The sequence below is a fragment of the Leptonychotes weddellii genome, chromosome 5, assembly GCF_054177405.1.
Source record: "Leptonychotes weddellii isolate Sample4059 chromosome 5, ASM5417740v2, whole genome shotgun sequence".
In the NCBI taxonomy this organism is placed as follows: Eukaryota; Metazoa; Chordata; class Mammalia; order Carnivora; family Phocidae; genus Leptonychotes; species Leptonychotes weddellii.
Genome location: NC_138373.1, coordinates 99,109,976 through 99,131,841, shown reverse-complemented (window position 1 = coordinate 99,131,841; position 21,866 = coordinate 99,109,976). Strand labels below are relative to the sequence as shown.

Genomic DNA, 21,866 nt, shown 5'->3' with positions numbered 1-21,866 from the left:
TCAGGCTCCCTGCTCGGCAGGGAGTCTGCTTCTCCCTCTGACCCTCCTCCCTCTCATGCTCTCTGTCTCTCATTCTCTCTCTCTCAAATAAATAAATAAAATCTTTTAAAAAAAAATAGTAATGGTTATTAACATTTGAGTGTTTATTACTGCAAGACAATGTCATAAGCACAGGTTTGCCTGAAACCAGTGCCCAAGTCATTAATCACTGAACTGTACCACTCAGAGTACCTTACTGAATGCCCCCTTTTTTTTAATTGAATTTTTTGGACAGGGGATTGAATTTGGGGACCTGTTTATCTTGGATAGAGGTTTGGAAATAAAGGAGAAAGAAGAATAGATTATTTGAGAGTGGTTCTGGGAGTCACTGGCTTCTCTGAAGACCTTAGCCATGTGAATCAAAATAGTATTTAGCATCTTCAAGAAATATGCTTTGTCCTGGCATAAGTATGCCCAACATAGGGACAGCTCTTACTTTTTCCCAGTATCCCTTTTATTCAGCCTTGGCTCCCATTTATCATATCTGTGCCCTCCTATGATAGATTCTATAATGGCAGGATTGGGTTTGAGAGTGGGGTGGGAAATAGAGCTAAACTTCCTCATGGCGTTTCGTATGTCTTCTATTTTTGTACCCAAAGGATCTAACTACTCTTTTGACAGAATATTAGTAGACTTGATCAATTTACTTGTTATTCAGAAGTGTTGATTTGTGTTTTTTCAGTCCTATGTTTGCCTTTGTCTCACTTCTGTCTAGGGAAAACAAAGAAATTGGGCAGTCAACACTTTTATTACCCTTCCCTATTTTTCTGTTCTTACTAGCACGAGTAATAATAATAGGGGCACCTGGATGGCTCAGTTGCTTGAGCTATCGGCTCTTAATTTCGGCTCAGGTCATGATCTCAGGATCCCGGGACCAAGCCCCATGTCAGGTTCTGTGCTCAGCAGAGTCTGCTTGAGGATTCTCTCTCCCTCTCCAGCTGCACACCCCCCCTACCCCCCTCCTGTGCGTGCTTGGGCACTAGCTCTCTCTAAAAATAAATCTTTAGGAAAAAATAATAATGATAATAACAGCTACTTACTGCATGGCAGTGCAGCTGCGATTTGACTGTAGGTCTAAGTCTTAACTAGGATGTTTGTATCTTTAGATACCGTGGACTTGCTTGAAGGACAGTAGGAGGAAGCAAGGAGAGCGAGGTTTGAAGTGAACTGGATGTAGATGGAAGGAAACAGGCTTTGGAAGAGAAAAGGATGGAGAGAAGGGAAGGATAGGAATTTTAAATGGAGCTGGCCAAGGCTAAAATGTTTAGTTTCTGTTAGTGGGAACCTCTGGTCCCTTCTCTGATTCCTTGAAGCTTGAGGTGCTTCAGCAACTACTACAATAGGAAATACATTGCTAGTGTCTTAGGTGTAACTTGAAACAATTTTCTTTATATCCTGGAACTGTGCTGTCCAGCATAGTAACCAGTAACCACATTGGATTACTTAAATTTAAATTAATTAAAACCTAAATTGAAAAATTTTGTTCCTCAGTTGTACTAGCCACATTTCAGGTGCTTGATAGAACAGTTCCCTGTCGGGCAGTCCTGATTTAGAGAACTGAACTATTTTCTACACTATTGTTACTTGAATGCACTATAATGGCTGGCCTGGAATTCTCAATTCCATGTATTCCAGGGTTTGTGTGGGAGAATGAGTTCTGAATTCTGAAAACTGATTGATACTAGTGCTCTTTTTTTTTTTTATTCCACATCTAAAAGTTGATGCTTTTATGATAAATAAAATTTTTAAATTAGGTCATTCTTCCCAAACTTTTTTTTTTTTTTTTTTAAGATTTTATTTTTGACAGAGAGAGGAGACAGACAGACAGATCCCAGGACCCTGGGATCATGACCTGAGCTGAAAGCAGACGCTTAACCATCTGAGCTACCCAGGTGCCCCTGAAACTTTTTATGGACATATTTGGAATAGTATTTCTAATATATAACAGAAGCAATATATAATGAAATAAAAAGGGCAGCTTGGAAGATATAAGTGTTTTAAGATCATTATGTTAGGGATAAAAGACTTAAAAGATGCTTTAGCTTGGAAAGGTGGAGCCTGGGAAGAGATATTAAAGACTGAAATTGGGAAATTAAAGTCCTTTGAAAAGTAAACAGAATTAACTTAAAATCAAGAGTGAACAACCATTCTTTGAGATTGATTTGAGGTAAACCAAAATTAAAAGAAAATTCTGTTTGATTTATAGATAATTAATATATAGAACTTGGTCAAACTATTAAGGAGTCTAGGTAGAATATGATATGATTAAGAGTCATTAATAGTTAATATCATGAAATCAAGTTATATCTAACTTCTTGGGTAACCACAAGGAGGGATAGTCCTGCCCACCCACAGCTTATCTCTTAAGTTTTTTTACTGACCACAAGTTATTGGCTTAGGACCATGCATCTGTATTGTATTCCTGTGCTTCTGTTACTGGAAATTTAAAGCAAAACTGGTATTAAAAACCATGAGTCCTTAGGTTAAAAATTGGCATCTAGGCAGATACAACAAATAAATATGAGCAAGTTCTGACTATAAGTTGTTGAACTGAAAGTTGTGACTTTTATCTAGTGAAATGCTAAAACCCTATCATTTTGAATGAATAAACTGGTAATGTAGCATAATTGGTTTAATTAGATGGCCGCAGTTAATACATGATGCATTCAAGAAGAAGCACACAACTTCTAAGGATTTGGAGCACTTAGTTTTTTAAGCAGATTTCTCACAGGGAAGGGAGTCTGTAAATTGATTGAGGTTTCTTAGTTTCTCAGTGATAAACTATTGCTTATGTACTTCATTGCATGAGTTAAAATAGGGCAGTATTTACTGTAAATGTTAATTATAGATTATAGTTTATATGTTAATATAAAATATGAAAACAGCCTAGAATATCCAATAGGACATAAGTTATTTAGCTACATAAAGGAATAGGATATTGCATGTTTTGAGAACTTCCTAGATTTTTAAAATATTGTATTTTCAAATTGACATTTTATCACATTTAATTAACTCAAATATTTTTTACTCTTAGATACTTAGGATACTGGGGGAGTTGGTATGGTATGAATTTCACCACATAAAGATTACACTCAATTATAGATCATACCAGGAGCACAGTATGCCTTCAAAATCAACTTGGGAAGTTGCCTAGAGCAGTGTTTCTCAGGCTTTAACATAGGTATTAATCATGTCCAGATCTTGATAAAATGCAGATTATTCACTAGGTCTGGAGTGGTGGCTGAGGTATCCTGCATTTGTAACAAGTTCCCAAGTGATACTGATACTGTCCTTCTGAGTGAATATCAAGTAATCTGTGATTGTCTGAATATTTTTAAAGTAATCTTCTGTATCAGTAATTCCATTATTGTAGTTGCTCAGATCAGAATACTTTGGAATTATTCTGGAGTCTTGCTCTCTAACACATACCTCAGATTCAGTCTTTCTGCAAATCCTGATGGCTGTATTTTGAAAATAGCTGGAATTTGATTCCTTTTCATCACCATTGCTACTACTCAGGTACAAGCCGCTGTCATCTCCTTCCCTAGATGATCAGTCAACTTTCTTTTTCCTTTGCCTCCTCCTCTGCTTAAAATCTGCTACTGACCCATGTCACTCAGAGAAGCAGCCAGTGTGTCTGTTTACCTTAGCCCTTAAGGTATTGCAGGATCTTATTACCTCTCTGTCCTCATTTACTACTTTTCATCTCTTTCATTCTATTCTAACCACACTTGTCTCCTTGTTTTTCCTTGCACATATCAGACACACTCTCTTTTCTGCCTTTGGACTTTATATTTGCTGTTCTTTTCTGCCTCAAATGCAGGTCCTCTAGGTATTCACATAATTCTCTCCCTTGATTGTTTCTGATTGCCATTTCAAATTTCACTTTATCAGAAAGGCTTTCCCTAAATATTCTGTGTGAAATAACACCTTCTCCATAATTGTATGTTTATTTTATAATTGCATTGTTTTATTTTTCTCAACTTCTCAACATACTAGATGTTTTAGTGTGTTTATTGTATCTCCCCTGCTAGAATGTAGTCAGGAATTTCTGTCTTGTTCAATGCTATACTTAAAGCATTGCCTAATAGTATACCTATGGCACTCAGTGAATCTTTGAATTAAAAAAAAAAAGCAAGCCCAGGAGGAAGTCATTGGGCCTCTGCTTGAATATCTTCATCGATAGGTTTTTCTACACCTCCCCTTCAGAACAGCCCATTCCATTTGAAGGTAACTGCTAACCTTCTCCTTAAGCTTTCTGTTCTTCCAGGCTAAACATTCTTACTACTTTACCTTTTTGCATATGAGATGGTTTCCAAGGCTGTCACCAGTTTAGTCATCTTCCCTGGACAGTCATCATTTTGTTGTTTGTCCCTAAATAAAATAGCACCAGAACTAAAACAAATGTTGCAAATGTAGGCTGAAGGGGAAGTTTCCCTTTGTTTTTGACAGTCTGCTTTTATTAAGGCACACTGTGATTAAATTAACTTTTTAATTTTTTTTTTTTTTAAATTTTATTTATTTATTTGACAGAGACACAGCGAGAGAGGGAACACAAGCAGGGGGAGGGGAGAGGGAGAAGCAGGCTATCCGCTGAGCAGGGAGCCCGATGTGGGGCTCAATCCCAGAACCCTGGGATCATGACCTGAGCTGAAGGCAGATGCTTAACACCTGGCCACCCAGACGCCCCTAAATTAACTTTTTAAAGTAACTCTAATCCTTACCGATTTTGACTTTTTAAACTACTAAAACCTTTAAGTCTATGTGCTACTAAGTTTCTTCTGCTTTACAGTTGGTTTTTGAACTAAAGTGTGAGTCTTTGCATTTCTCCTTGTTTAGCCTAAAAGAATTTTCCTGGGCAATACATACCTTTAATGTAGAAACTAGTATGTTTAAATTATTGAAGAAACTAATAGAAAAATTACTTCATATAAATACGGGAGAATTATAACTGATGAAATTGGGGATTTCTTGTGCTGAGATACTCCAAAATGTTTTTGAACAGCTCATTGCAGTCATATGTCTTGCATCAGTTCAAGAAAGAATTGAGTGAACTTAAAAAATAATTTTACCTCATAAACTTATTCCCCTTGACTAACAAATTCATTTCCTTTCCTACATTTCTTGTTTTGCCTCTTGTAATCATTTTCTTAGTCCTCAAGGCCAGAGTAATCTTTGACTCCTTCCCTGTATTTAGTCATCATATCTCAGAAATTCTTAATTTCTTGCTTTTTTATTCACTTCATAGCCAATTACTCTAGCTATGGAAATCTCTCTGCTTCTAATCTCTCCCTGCTATAATCCATTTCTGTGCTTTGCTGACAGATCATTCTTTTAAAAGATTCATTTATATTACTTTTATCATTTCAGTCTTCTTCAGAGGAATCTCTAAGATTGGGTCTAAACTTCTCAATCATTGGAGATCCATTTGTAATCTTTCCCTACTTGATTTACATTGTTTTGCGTATTGCTTTCCTTACCCATTACTATAGTCTTCCAGATGAACTTCTTAGCATATATCCCTCCTCAGTACACATTCTCTCTCTCTCTCTCTCTCTCTCATACTTTTACTCTTCTTGTTGTTGTCAGATTGGCCTAGTTAAATGCTATTTTATTACTTTAGACTATGTTGCCCCTTAAATGCCTTAAGCTCAACACACATAACCTATCACCTTCAATGAAAACTCCAGTTCAAATTGATCTCTTTTCCCTAAGCTCCAATTATATTTATGCCTGTACCACAAAAGCTATCATTTAGTCTTTGTTGCTTAATACTTACACAAGGTTTTTCCTTTCAGTAAGACTGCTTGATGACAAGGAGTATAAAAGAGTACTGGATTATCCATAAAATTTACTGGCTTGGCTTGTACTATGTTCTTTTATGTGTAAAATAATTTCTTACAGTTCTGGGTTTTTGTTTTTCATTGATACTGGGAGAACGCAAACATAAAATTTCTCTATTGTAATTCATCCTATAGGAAACCCTTTTTCAAGGAGAAATGAAGAAGAAAACTATATATACCCTAAATGTGGGAGATCAGGAGTATGAAGATATGGAAGGTAACTTTTTTATAAAGCTTGTGTGTTCTTAGTGTTTCTAAACTGTTCATTTGTGTACATTTCAAAATTCACAAAGAGTTTTTTGTTTTCACTTATTTTCATTGGTCTTAAATTCTGAAATAAGCTGCCTGAATATATGCTATATATACACTGAAGAAGTGTATACATTTTTTCCCCTGCTCCCATGTCTTATTTTTGATTGATTGAGGTTTTTGGTTTGCTTGAACTCTTTCTTTTTAAATTTTTATTCCCTACTGGTTTATGAATATACTAACCTGTTTTTGTTGTTGTAATTTTCCGTTTTGGGTTTTTAAAATAGTTGGCATTGATCTTTTCTCTGCTTCTAAAGTTAATATTTTAATATTCACTGCTAACAGTAAAGAACCTTAGAACACTTTAACTCTGATCATCCTGCTCTTCATAGGTTATAGTCATTCATTATTTTTTTTTTTTTTTTGAAACACCACAGATTAGTCGATATTTTAACATAGATAGTATTTGGGGGGATTTCTTCTCCATTTCTTTTTTTCTTAAAGATTTTATTATTTGAGAAAGGGAGAATGAGCATGGGATGGAGAGGGTCAGAGGGAGAAGCAGACTCCCTGCTGAGCAGAGAGCCTGATGGGGGACTCGATCCCAGGACTCCAGGATCATGACCTGAGCCGAAGGCAGTCGCTTTACCAACTGAGCCACCCAGGTGCCCCCCATTTCTTTTTTTCTTCCTGAAAAAAGCTTTAAGTTCCTTTAGTGAAAGTCTGTTAGGGGTAAATTCTTAAGTTTTTGTTTTTATTTTATCTCTTCAAAACTATTCAAAGATAGATCTACAATTCTGGGTTGATAGGTTTTTGTTTTGTTTTGTTTTTTTTCTCTCTTAGCACTGTGGAGATATTATTTAACTATTTTTCTGGTTTTCTTTTTGCTGTCAAGAAATCTCTTTTCAGCCTAATTGTCAATCCCTTAGAGATGATCTGTCTTTTCCCTCATTTTTCTTTTTAGATCTTATTTTTATCTTTGATGTCTTTGACATTGTACAGATCTGCTGCATTGTTTCTGGCATGGATTATTTTCATTTCTCTTGGTTACCATACCTTGTATGTCCTTTATCTTTTGGATCTTTTTTGTTTGTTTTGTTTTCTCATTTCTCAGCCATTACTGCTTTAACTGTTGCATATTCTTTATTCTCTTCTTCTGGGCTTCAATTAGTATGTTAGACTTTGTTCTGACCTCATTTCCCACTCTCCTTTCTCAGGTTACATCTCCTTGTATGTCTCTTAAAGTCTAGATAGTTTTCTCAGATCTCTCTTCCAGTTCACAAATACTCTTTTCTTCTGGGTCTAATATGCTGTTTAATCATTCTGTGTTGTATTTGCAAATTCTGATATTTGAAGCTGGTGGGCATCTAAATAAATTGAGAGTAAGTATAATATATAAAATGCAAAAAAATAAATCTAAATAAATTCTTGTTTCTGCTGATTCTTACTCAAGGTAACTTATTTTCTTAGGTTTGGCAATGTTTGATTATGAACTCATATTTGATCAATTTAATCTGTAGAATTCTGAGGGCCTACCTAAGGGATGTTTTCCTTCAGAGGATTTGTATTTGCTTTTTCCTGAACCCATGCTTTACTTTAGCCGTGTTGGGGGTCTTGACCTAATATGGAAGTCTCTTAGGATCAGTTACCCTACCTGGGTTGGTTGTAAGTCTCTAGATGTGAACCCTAATAAGAACGTTTGCTCCCAGGACAATCCCCACTTTTTCATTTGCTTGGTGTATATTGTTCGCGTTTCAGCTGACAATTTCTTTATTTTTGTTTCATTTTATGTTGAATTTTGGAGTTTCTTTTATTTACTTTTGAGCCCACAGTACATATTCTTGTATGGTGTTTATATTGCTGGTGGGCATTTAAATTAGTACAAACCCTAAGGGATAAAATTTGATAGTATCTATTCAAACTACAGCTGTACATACATGTTGATCTAGCAATTCCTGTTTTAGGAATTTATCCTATAGATAGCTATTAAAAATATGAAATGACAGTTTTTCATTGTAGCCTTGTTTGAAAGAGCCAAAGACTGAAAACAAGTGAATGTCCATCAATAAGTTAAAACAAAAAAATGCTGACTAGTGTGTATAGTGTTTTAGTATTTGTGTAAAGAAGGAGCTTTAAAAGGATATGTTTTAAGAGTTGCTTCTGCACCAAAAATCTTTGGAAGAACACAGAAGAAACTTAATAGTTGTTACTTGTTGCATTCAGTGGGACTGGATGGATGGCAGTAGATTTGAGTGGGAGATTTGTCACTATAACCTTTTTTTTACTTTAAAATTTTTGAACCATCTGATTATTACTTAAAATTAATTCCATAAAAAAATTCTTTTTACTTCCCCATTAAAAATGTAAATTAGAAAAAAAAATTAAAAAATGTAAATTAGTAAATGTTGGGATATTGTGCTCAAGAAGTATGTTTGTTACATTGTAAGATTTAATTACTTTGTAATAGGGGAGCCCTTTAGAATATCTAGTTCATGATACTGCCACAAACATGTCATTTGGTCTGGAAAACTTGAAAGCATATATGGCTGCTTTACTTTATAGGTGAAGAAAACAAAGATAATACTGCTACCACTGGTCTGTTGTACAGTGAAGCTGACAGATGTCCAATATGTCTTAATTGCCTGTTAGAGAAAGAAGTTGGTTTTCCAGAAAGCTGTAATCATGTCTTCTGCATGACCTGTATTCTTAAATGGGCAGAGGTGAGTCTGACAATAAATTAAATATTATTGTATTTTAATTCCCTAGCATGGTATCATGCCACCTATAGAGTTGATAATGCCTTTTATAAATAACATGTTTTCCCCTTACTGTGGACAAATCTCCCTGTATTATTCAAATTCTGTCAGTACACTTTCTTCTAGTTTTTTTTACACATCTTTTTTGTTCTTCTATAGTTAAAAAATTTTAAGTGCATATCTTAAAAAACAAAACAAAACCTGGGGCACCTGGGTGGCTCAGTCGGTTAAGCGTCTGCCTTTGGCTCAGGTCATGATCTCAGGGTCCTGGGATCGAGCCCCATGTCAGGCTCCCTGCTCAGCGGGGAGTCTACTTCTCCCTCTTCCTCTGCCTGTGTTCACTCTCTCTCTGTGTGTGTGTGTCAAATAAATAAATAAAATCTTAAAACAAAACAAAACCTTATAGGAATAACAGATTCTGGGGGGGTGGTAAAAATGCAGTAATTCATCTTTGGTATACTTAACCCTCTTGGGATAATATCTGCTTACTACTAATAACACCTTCTGTCTGTTTTGTGTTTTATATTTTTCAGAGAATTTTTACATAGATTATTTGATTTCTTCTTGTATCAGCCTTGTGGAATAACAAGAGCAGATGTAGTAGTGTTCTTCAATTTTACAGATGAGGAGCTTGGACTTTGTGTTCTAGAACTTGACAAGATTTCATAGCTTAAAGAGGCAGAAGTGAATTTAGAACTGCCATTTTCTAATTCTTATTTTTAATGTAGTATGAACTAATTTCACAGTCCAAGTTAATGATATTACTGAGTTTCTTTATAGGTTGTAAGTGATTAAGAAAAGGATATTTTGGACTTTTAATGTATTATGTTGACTTAGTTCAGGCCAAATAGATCATGGTACTGGTACATTGAATCACTGAATACGCATTATAAGCCCTATTGTTATGAATTGTGAAATAAAAAAATTCATTGTCATATGAATCATGCTGTATTTTTCTGAGTTAGTAGTCTTTCAGTGTGTAAAAATGAATAAAGGAGATAAATCACAAAAATATTTTTTCAACAGTAGCTGCATTCAAATTGATGTCTTTAAGCACATTGGAATTAATTGCTTCTTCCATAATTGGGGCTTTCAGAGTTCTGTGTTTTACTTATATTTTCATTAATAGTGTAGAAAGGAGAATATAACTGTATACTGATGATGCTGTGGCTGAGTTCTGGAAGGAGGAAAAAAGATTTGTTACACCAATCGAATTCATAGCAGTATACTTGGAAACAGTTCTAATTAGATTAAGGCCTAAACTGGTCTTGGCAAGAAGGGACTAAGGAGAGGTAAAAATGTATTTTGGGAAAAAATACGTTGAGTTTAATTTAATTATTTAATATAATTATAAATCTCCATGTGTTTGCAGGAGCATTGACTAATAAATGCATATTTTTCTCTGCCACCCATTTAAAGATTTCATCTGTGTTGAATTTAATGCACCTTGGTTTGCTTCATGATTAAATATTTTAAAAATAGAGATTTTGCTTCCAGTAGAGAAGCAACATTATTAGATGGGTAGAAGGTTCAATTCAGTGCTTTTATAAGATTGTATTTAGTGATCACATAATTGTAAGGTTCAGCAGCATAGTCTGAGTGTGTGCTTTTCTCTGAAATTAGAATATATAAAATAGACATGATTCTCCATTGTTATGCTCTACATGCACCTTCAGCATAATCATACACTTTATCATGGTGTACATCCTCCAAGTTTCTCTAGGGTATATATCTAGAAGTAGAACTACTAGTAGGTTGTGGACTATGCACATTTTCTACTCAGTTCTAAACTTAACCTGTTTTTAACTCGTTGAATATTTTTTTTTTTAAGATTTTATTTGAGAGAGAGAGTGTGGGAGTGTGGGGGGAAAGGGCAGAGGGAGAGGGAGAATCCCAAGCAGACTCCCCACTGAGCGCAGAGCCTAATGGGGGGCTCAATCTCAGGAGCCTGAGATCATGACCTGAGCCAAAATCAAGAGTCTGACGCTTTACCGATGGAGCCACCCAGATGCCCCTGAATATTTTTTTTTAAGTTGAAATACTTGATAACATATATAGTATTGTGGTCAACACCTTTCTTGCATGTAATATTTCCTCTTTTGTGTTACTCCTTTGGATATAAATCTTTATTGAAGCCAAACTGCTTTTAAAAGAAAGTAGGGGGACAAGGGGTATTGTGGTATTGTTTAAACAAAAGTGATTAACCTTGAAAGCAGAGAATAACCAGAGAATATTCTGAATTATTTCATTGTCCCTAATCAGGATAGCAGGCATCATTAAATTGAGCAGTAACAAGAGCACAATCCAATAAATTGTTCATATAATAAATGAATATTGGTTAGCAAAATCACTTCGGCTTTGAATTAAATTTTCCGTTTGAATCTTTTATTGGTATGATAAAAATTGGATGTGTTTTGAAGCATATATGTGCTTTGACAAATAGAATCAGATTTCAGATTCACTGGTGGTTTTTCTTCATGGCCATTAGTTGTTAAACTCGGTCCTCTCATTTTCCTTAGCCGCCTTCTGTTTTCTAAAGAGGGGCATGCAGTTTACTTTGGATTTCATGGTTAGGATATACCTGTCTGTATTTAGAGGCTCCTAACCAGCCAGGCCTTATTCTAAGGCTTTTAAAAATATTCTTTCATTTAAATCACTGTTAGTGTTTATTTAATATTCAAGACAAGGATTCTGAACTCTAATTTGTTGCTAAATACTTAAAGGAATAGCCTGAAATTAAAATAATTTTAAAAAATTGATCCATAGTTTAAAATTTTACCAGTGTTCACTTTTAGTAGGAAGGTAGAAATCAAAGTGAGATTTATAGTGGTTAGAAATCTACATAATAAGAAAACAGTATAAAATGTGTTGAGAATCATCTTCCTAGCTTATGTGTCTTTCAGAAATGCAGCTGAGCTATCTGAGATTTGTCCTCCAGGTTCATTGAAATAGGATTCAGAATGGATATCAAGAACCAAAAAGAAGTACTTATTTATTTACTTTCACCTTAATATTTTAGGCATTGAAGAAATTCTCCTCTGTAAGAAACAAGTAAACTTACGGTATAGAGTAGCATAGTGTATTTATATCAGACACCCTCCTGAAATTTTTCATGCTCCTAAAATATCTATATCCAAAGTCAAAGTTAGTTTTAATCTTTTCAAGCTCTAAAATTTTGGTTCTCTGGTTATTTAAAACAAAAGCCATGTAAGGCCTTTCAAGTGATCAAGTAACTGAGCTTTAGTCTGTTGGTATTTTATACAATTTGCCTTCCCCAGGGCAGAAAGATTCAGGATAATGGAACCTATGGTGGCCTTCATGGCCCATAACTTAATTACCTGCCCTTGGGGACACTAGAACAGATTAAGCATGTCTACTATGACTACGTTTAATTTCAAGAAACTCTTGCATGGTAGGCCTGTTGGTTTGTGAAATAATAATGATGATGATGTAGAAATAGAATATTAAATTAAGCAGTAATTAACACTTAAGGAAAGTTGAAATTTTTATTAATTTAAAGCATTAATATTAGAGCTGAGAATCTAAAACTAAACAAAGAAGACCTTTGAATGGCTGAAATATGCACAGAGCAATACACTATAAAGTTTATCAGCCACTCAAAAAGTTATTTTACCAGATTTATCCACCTATATTTTTACCTATATTACCTATATATATTTTACCTATATTATACCTATACAGTCTAAACATATTGACAGTTTTTACTTTGCCTATAAGTTTAACCTTGATCCTCTGAGTTTGCACATTTTATTATTTTTAAAATTTATTTATTTGAGACAGAGAGCACGAGCAGGGAGGAGGGGCAGAGGGAGAGGGAGAAGCAGGCTCCCTGCCGAGCAGGGAGCTTGACAACTTGGGGCTGGATCCCAGGACCCTGAGATCATGACCTGAGCCTAAGGCAGCTGCTTAACCAGTTCAGCCACCTAGGCGCCCCCTGAGTTTGCACATTTTAAAGTAGGTATTTAGAAAGGTGAAGGCTAGAGAAGCGTGACACACAGCTGTAGTAGTGACAGCTGATCCATAAATGTGATTCCCTATAGACAATAAGATACTACTTCCACACACAAACATGCAGGTTGAGAAAATAGGATTTATGATTTGGCAGATTGCCAAGAAGTGGTTAAAATTTTGGCCCTAAAAGGGTTAAAGTTTAAAGCCTTGGAAGCATTTTATGTTTGAAGTATTTAAGAGATTATTTTATTTAAAGGGACACACATGTGATCAGGAGGTTCTGATATCCCCTAGGATTTTCTGTCTTTAAGGTAATATAAAATATTTCCCTTATCTTTTTTTTTTTTTTTTAAAGATTTTATTTATTTATTTATTTGAGAGAGAGAGAGAGCAGGAGAGGGGGGAGGGTCAGAGGGAGAAGCAGACTCCCTGCCGAGCAGGGAGCCCGATGCGGGACTCGATCCAGGGACTCCAGGATCATGACCTGAGCCGAAGGCAGTCGCTTAACCAACTGAGCCACCCAGGCGCCCCTCCCTTATCTTTTAAGTAACTTTTTAAATGTGATTAACTTTCCTGCTGTAAGCAAATTATTCTCCTTCAATTTATTTATCTCAGTCCTCCATTTCATATCAAATGCTGATAGCTTCAGTTTGAGAAAGTAAGGTTAAATCAGATTTAGACAGCTGGCGAAGGTATGTTTTCTCTTCTGAGACTAGAAATGAAGAGGGTCTTACTATGATGAGTACAGTTCTTGAAGAAGTCAAACGACAGTGTTCAATGCAGACAGGTGAGGAATATATTTTTAATTAATACATACCAAAAAATCAGAATATGACTAGTTGACTTATATGTTGACTACTGAGATGTGTTTTATGTACAGATGTTCTTTTATGCAATGAATAGAAATTTACACATTCTGGTGATTAGAATACCTTTCAAAGCTGTATATTGTCTGGATTTCTTCAGTTTTTCCTGGAATTTTAATTTTTATTTATTCCTGAACTAAACTAAACCTCTCTGTTATGTAGTTCTCTGTGAACAAGAATTTAAACATCTGTGGAGCAATACTATTAGTTCTTATCTTTAAAACTTTGTAAAGCATTGTCAAATACATTATTTCATTTAATTATTACAACTTGTGCAAGAGGTGATTCAGGACTCTATCATCATCCTTAAAATAAGAGAGGTTGCTAGTTCTGGGTCCTTCAGAACTTGAATTTGTGACTATAATTATTTCAAATCCCCTGTTGTTTTCACCTCATGGATTAATCCTTTGGTAAAACCTTTGGTAGAACAAAGAGTATTTTTACATTTTTACATTGTGAACCACTCATTATTTAAAGTGAACACTCATTATTTAAAGCATAAATGTCATAGATTTTTATTTAATACTGTTTTTACCAGTTAGGTAAAGTAAGGCGTATTCCTATATAGCCTAGTTTTAAATGTCAGAATTTTTAAATGATTTGTGTAGGTAGTTAAGGAATTTACTGTTTTTATTTTTCTAAAGAAATAATTAACTATTAAATGTAAAAAGAAACTAGAATTAAAAGTAATTCTTACCCAACTGTTGTATCTTCAAGAACAAGAAAGGGTTCCCTTTGAGTAGTTAGATAAAATGCTTTCTTAGTGTTAATTTTATCACTGACAGTCATTTGTTCTTTAGGAATATATTCTTGAAAGCTGTTAGAAAGAACCACAGTTTTACTAATGTGGATTGACAAGGACTGTCTTGAACTGGTTAAGTGTGATAGGGAACATGTAGTCTGTCTGACTACAGGTGAACACTTTCTTTGGAAGTGTCTAAGCTAGGTATCTTAGAACCATCAACAAGGAAAATAGGTTCTTGTGAATAGATTTTTAAAATAAGCCTCTAATGGTATGCATTCCTAAATCCTTTTTATTTACTTTTGAACTGTAGTTTTATATAATGTGCTCTCTTTGTTAGCAGGAAAGATAAATGTTCTAGAGATTCCCATGAGCAGACAAACCTACTTGTAAATATAGGTACTGAGATTTAGTCTTTAAGCACTTACCTTTAACACTTGCTTCTCTCTCTCTAGGAGGGGCTATCTGTAGGCAGCCTTTGTGATTGAGGATAGAGCAGCAACAGGAAGCAAGAAATATTAGAAATCAAGAATCCTGAATTCCAAATAAGGAAGGTTTCCTGTTCTTACATTTAAATATGGGTTTGTCTGAGCTGGGAATTTACAACGCTTCAGAATACTAGGGTATGTTTTACTGAAATCATTAGGAAGATTTTTTTATTTCTATCAAAATTGCCTCCTTCACTGATACAACCTTAGTACAGAGCTTTCACAATAAAATTATGCTCTGTTTTTTAATACACATTACATTGTAAAGCAGTGATCAGATTCTATTAATTTTGTAGCTTTATCAAGTTGAATGGTGATATTTAACTACCTTGATTATGAAACTAAATTAGATACTTCACAGATTATTGAAATGAAAGTCATTGGCTTAAATTGGTGATTAATTGAAGAGTATTTTTGATGTATATAAGGAATCAAAATGGTGAATAATTAAGGGGTATTTATTTTTGTTATGTAAAAGGAAAACAAAATTTGATAATTTTCTTCAAAACTAAAATTACATTTTTAAGCACAATAAGTATGTTAGTTCAAAATTTTCTACATTAGTTTTAAATGTGCATTTTTAAAACCACACAACTGAAAACTAAATCAGCTATATTAGTAACACAAACCATGAAAACTAAGATTAAAATATCTGACATTTTCTGAATGGATATCTGTTGGATATAAGGGTGAAGTTACCCTTGGGAATGCTTTAAAATTAGGCCAATGTAAACCATTTTTAAAACCCTATTTGTAAAACTTTCTAGTAAAGGCATTTGATCATCACGTTATGTGTAATTTTATGCATTAATACCTGTTAATGATGGTGTCTTTGAACTTTGCCATGTGTACTTTTCTTATAGTATACATTAACAAAAAATTAGTGATCTACTTAATTTTTTAAAAATCTGTTTTGATTTCTTTTGTATTCTTCTTTAGTCAATCTTAATTTATTGAAGTATGTTATGAAGACTTAACTCGGATAACCGAATTTCTTTTCTGTTTCCCCTTTGAAATGTTTTGTTAAACTGTTCTGAGGTCAGAATTGGATATCATCATTTCTAAGTAGCCATAGCAAAGATACTTTGTCTACTATAGGTAGCTTGTTTTCTGACCTATGCTTTCCTTAACTGGGGAGGATAACTTGGTTTCAGCATTTTTTCTGATGGCTGAGCCTGAGCTAAAGAAAATCTATTAACTTATTTTCTGGTACTAACTAGATTTAGAAAATGTAAGTATATACAAATTGTTGATAACAGATAACAGTGGTTTTCCGACTATTTTTGTTGTTGTTTTGTTTTTGTAAGAGCAGTGGAGCCTTTTCTTCAAATGAAACCTTAAATCTGTGGCAATTTTGCTTAAGGAGAAGAGAACAAAACCAAAATCTTACTCAGAACCCTATTATTTGAAACCAATCAAAATGGAATGGCTCAGGTTCAGACTGTCAGTTTTCAAGACAGGAGTGCCATTTAGCTGGTGTCAAACGAGGAAATTTCATAAGGAAGAAAATACAGTTATGTAATTTCAGCGTTTTTGAAAGATTCAATGCACCTAATATAGAGTAAATTTCTTGAACACAGTGGCTTTCTTTCTTTGTTCCATCTTAGTGTTACAAATTGAAATAGATAAAATGAAATATTTTAGTTTCCATATATGTCATGAACTTTGCAAATTCCAACAAAAAATCATTAAGAACTCCTGTCTCTCACATTCATGTATACATCATATGGTAGGTTGTCTTTTTGTTAATGAACTAAGCTTTTTTTGTTTTTGTTTGTGCAGTGAAGTTAGTTGATATTTAGAAGATTTTACACAATGCTTAGTATATGCCATACTCTTCTAAGATTAAATTTAGAAGATTTTACACAATGCTTAGTATATGCCATACACTCTTCTAAGATTAATTCCATTAATTCCCATAAGAACCTTAGAGAGAGGTTCTATTATCTGCATATTCACAGATGAGGTAACTGAGACACACACAGTCTATAACTTGCTCAGGGTTACTTATCAGGGCAAGATATGAAAGTAGACAGTAAATTCAGAGCTTCCGTACATCTTTGTTAATCGCTTTTTAAAAAACATGGATAGAAACAAAGTTTTCATCTGCCCTTGTTTTACCTTTTTTTGAATGTTTATCTGAATTTACCTTTAAAATAGAAATAAGTATATTCTGAAACTTTAGTTATTTATAGGAACTTGAAAGTTTTTATTTTTTTTAAATAAAAAAAATTTTTTTTTTAACTAGAGAGAGAGTCAGAGAGAGGGAGGGGCAGGAGGGAGAGAAAATCTTAAGCAGGCTCAACACCCAGCGTGAAGCCTGACACGGGGCTTGACCCCACAACCCTGAGGTCCTGACCTGAGTTGGGCGCTTAACCAACTGAGCCACCCAGGTGCCCTGAAAATTTTTACTTTTAAATATTATTTTGAATTATAAATGTATTAATGCAACTTCTAGTTTAAGAAATTTCATACAGTAAATGCTAATATGGTAAACAACAATCACATAGTTGAATTCCTTGAACTAGAATTGCTATTTGCAGTGCATTACTAAAAGAGACGTGGACAGCTTTGTCACTACTTGTTGCAAAGCTTCTTAAGGTCAAGTTTTCTGTAAGGGAAGTAATGGCATCCTAAATCCATAGTACTTGGAAGTAAGCTGAGCTGGCTTCTACCAGTCTGAACTGATTGAATGCAGTAAGGTCACATTTCCTAATTCAGATGTGGGTAAAGCATTTTATCAAGGCCTACTTAAAAGGAAAAGAAAAACTACTTTTTAGAGTAGTAAAAAGTAACTCAATTTATATTTTGGCTGCTCCCAAAGTGATTCACAGGCTTTGTGAAAATGTATTCTATGATCAAAGGCTCATATAGTCTGATCTACTGGGCTTGTATAAGCATATCTTGATACGTTCCAAAGTCCAGAGAGGCAAAAATGACAACATTTTTCACTAGAGAATATAATTTATCAAATTCCATTACTATCTTGTGGGACTGTTGCTATTCATTGTTAAAATCCTGTTTTACTTTTATAACCGTAAGTACTAATAATATCACCTTTTGGTATTTTTATATGGTACAGAATCTTCCCTCCTACTCTAATGGGCAGCATACTCCATATTAAATTATTTAAATAATATAAACCTATTCCTATACAAATATTTAAATACTCTAATCACAGAAACTGCTATAGTTGATATGTATTTATTTTGAAAGTATAGGAAATAATTTTACCAAAGTAAAGTTCATTTAGAATCAGAGTGATCAAAAGACAATTTTCCTTAATCTATAAAGAACGCATACAATTCAATTTTAAAAAGGCCAGAAACCTAATAAAAAAGTTAGGCTAAGGGCATGAATAAAGAATTTTAAAAAAAGGAACTTTGAAAAGCTCTTAAAAATATGAAAATATGCCCAGTCTTACTTATATAAAAGGAAGTGTAAATTAAAACCCTTAAGCATACCATGCTATTAATTGAGAATGGGACCATTCAGAAATAATAATATAAACCAATTTAAGATAGATAATTAAGAGAAAAAATTCAGTTCAGCATATGAATTAATATTACCTATATATTAAAAGATACACCATATATACGTATATGTGTTGGCTATCCCCTAAAGGATGTATAGGAAACTACTTCTGGAGAAGTTATTGCTGGTATAACTGTTTATTCAAAAGAATTGATTTGGGGAGAAATATTAAGTCATAGAATATCAAAATCTGTATGGGACCTGTCCAAACCATTCTTTTGCAGCTGATCTACAGTTGCCCAAGTGCTTTAGGTCATAAGAGCTGTTGATTTCAGTGTAGTTCTCCTTTCAGTATACCAGTAGTTCTCAGCTGGGCAAGCAGGTCTAAATGGTATTATCTTGATATCTTGATAATGGAGATTTTATCTCTTGTTGATTGTTGTAGTGCACTTATCTAGCATACAGTAGGTGCTTAATAAATGTCTGAATGAATTGAACAAATTTAAGACATTTATTACTCTGACATGGTACAGGTGGAAATTATTTTATCTTTGAAAGAAGAGAAATTATTTTTCTATTTCCTTTTCCAGTGGAAAACTTACTATAAATGCATTTGTTATAGTTTAATTTTGATCTATTCTAAAGAAACATTTGTGAAGTTATAATTTGCTAATCATTTTTCAGATACTGGCTTCATGTCCTGTTGACCGAAAACCATTTCAGGCAGTGTTTAAATTGAGTGCATTGGAAGGTTGTGTTAAGGTAAGGCTTATGTTTTGCTTTGCAACATGAACTGTATAAACTGTATAAACTTGATTTTCCCTTAATAGATTGCCAGTTTGAGTATATTTATGAATTGTTCAGCTTTAGGTTTAATATGTGATTATTATTCCTCTTCAGCATGGCCAGCCCAGACTTTTCTACAAGGCTACAAAAATTCTGAACCTTTTTTTTTCTTTGCCCTCTTAAAGAAGACATATCCATGGTAGTCACCTTACGATTTTCCACAAAATTACTTCTGATGCTCTAAAAGAAGTTTCACATTTAGTCTTAAATTGCAGGAGGTGTACATTTTTAGAATGTTTTTAGTGTGAGGACTTTTATATGTCAGAAACATTTACTAATTAATTGGATAGTGCTTTGAATACATTTTTCCATTGAAAAGGGGTTTGAAATGGAATATTAGATTAAAAGACCAACCCCACAAAAGCTTAAGTTTGAAATACCCAAAAATTGTTTTTCATGAAAAGCATTATTATGTTTGGAAGATTAAGGCAATAAAACTAAATATAAAATGGTATCTTTGTTTTGGGTCGCCTGGGTGGCTCACTCGTTAAGTGTCTGCCTTCGGCTCAGGTCATGATCCCATGGGCCTGGGATTGAGCCTCGCATCGGGCTCCCTGCTCAGCAGGAAGCCTGCTTCTCCCTCTCCCACTCCTCCTGCTTGTGTTCCCTCTCTTGCTTTCTCTATCAAATAAATAAAATCTTAAAAAAAAATTGGTATTGGGGCGCCTGGGTGGCTCAGTCGGTAAGTGTCTGCCTTCGGCTCAGGTCATGATCCCAGGGTCCTGGGATCGAGCTCCACATCGGGCTCCCTGCTCAGCGGGGAGCCTTCTTCTCCCTCCCCCACTCCCCCTGCTTGTGTCTCTTCTCTCGCTGTGTCTCTCTCTGTCAAATAAATAAATAAAATCTTAAAAAAAAATTGGTATCTTTGTTTTTAAATGCTGGTATTTGAAGGAAAATGAGCAATTGGGGAAGGATACAGGGATTTGTAGAGATCTTGAGAGAGACTTCTCACAGTTTCAGGGTTGTCATGGGCAGATGACTTTATTCTTTTATTAATAGAGAATAGAGAGCCCAGTTATGGACCCTCAACTCCATGGTCAAATAATCTTCGACAAAGCAGGAAAAATATGCAATGGGAAAAAGACAGTCTCTTCAATAAATGGTCCTGGGAAAATTGGACAGCTATATACAGAATGAAACTCGACCATTCTCTAGCACCATACACAAAGATAAACTCAAAATGGATGAAAGACCTCAACGTGAGACAGGAATCCATCCAAATCCTAGAGGAGAACATAGGCAGTAACCTCTTTGACATCGGCCACAGCAACTTCTTCCAAGATACATCTCCAAAGGCTAGTGAAACAAAAGCAAAAATGAACTTTTGGGACTTCATCAAGATAAAAAGCTTCTGCACAGCAAAGGAAGTAGTCAACAAAACAAAGAGGCAACTCACAGAATGGAAGAAGATATTTGCAAATGACACTACAGATAAAGGGCTGGTATCCAATATCTATAAAGAACTTCTCAAACTCAACACCCAAAAAACAAATAAGTCAAAAAATGGGCAGAATACATGATGAGACACTTCTCAAAAGAAGACATGCAAATGGCTAACAGACACATGAAAAAATGTTCATCATCATTAGCCATTAGGGAAATTCAAATCAAAACCACATTGAGACACCACCTTACACCAATTAGAATGGCAGAAATTGACAAGGCAAGAAACAACAAATGTTGGAGAGGTTGTGGAGAAAGGGGAACCCTCTTACACTGTTGGTGGGAATGCAAGTTGGTACAGCCACTTTGGAAAACAGTGTGGAGGTGCCTCAAAAATAAAAATAGAGATACCCTCTGACCCAGCAATTGCACTACTGGGTGTTTACCCCAAAGACACAGATGTAGTGAAAAGAAGGGCCATATGCACCCCAATGTTCATAGCAGCAATGTCCGCAATAGCCACACTGTGGAAAGAGCTGAGATGCCCTTCAACAGATGAATGGATAAAGAAGATGTGGTCCATCTATACGATGGAATATTACTCAGCCATCAGAAAGGATGAATGCCCAACTTTTACATCAACATGGAGGAGATTATGCTAAGTGAAGTAAGTCAAGCAGAGAAAGTCAATTATCATATGGTATCACTTCTTTGTGGAACATAAGGAGTAGCATGGAGGACATTAGGAGAAGGAAGGGAAAAATGAAGGAGGGAAATCGGAGGGAGAGACAAACCATGAGAGACTGTGGATTCTGAGAAACAAACTGAGGATTTTAGAGGGGAGGGGTTGGGGGGATGGGTTAGCCCGGTGATGGGTATTAAAGAGGGCATGTACTACACGGAGCACTGGGTGTTATACGAAAATAATGAATCGTGGATCACTATATCAAAAACTAATGATGCCAAGATGTCCATCAAGAGATGAATGGATAAAAAAGATGTGGTGTATATATACAATGGAATATTATGCAGCCATCAAAAGGAATGAAATCTTGCCATTTGCAGCGACGTGGATGGAACTGGAGGGTATTATGCTGAGTGAAATAAGTCAATCAGAGAAAGACTTGTATCATATGATCTTGCTGATACAAGGAATTCTTAATCTCAGGAAACAAACAGGGTTGCTGGAGTGGTGGGGGGTGGGAGGG

At 34.8% G+C, this 21,866-nt stretch overlaps 1 protein-coding gene across 1 annotated transcript in view; it reads left to right on the top strand.

Moving 5' to 3' along the window:
* Positions 1–21,866, top strand: part of LOC102738489 (protein SCAF11) — a 534,109-nt gene that overhangs the window by 21,768 nt on the left and 490,475 nt on the right. Inside the window, exons 3-5 of the mRNA XM_081821541.1 lie at positions 6,018–6,099; positions 8,694–8,851; positions 19,114–19,191. Coding sequence (XP_081677667.1) covers positions 6,039–6,099; positions 8,694–8,851; positions 19,114–19,191 — 297 coding nt within the window. The 5' untranslated portion in view covers positions 6,018–6,038. The remainder of the gene's footprint in view (positions 1–6,017; positions 6,100–8,693; positions 8,852–19,113; positions 19,192–21,866) is intronic.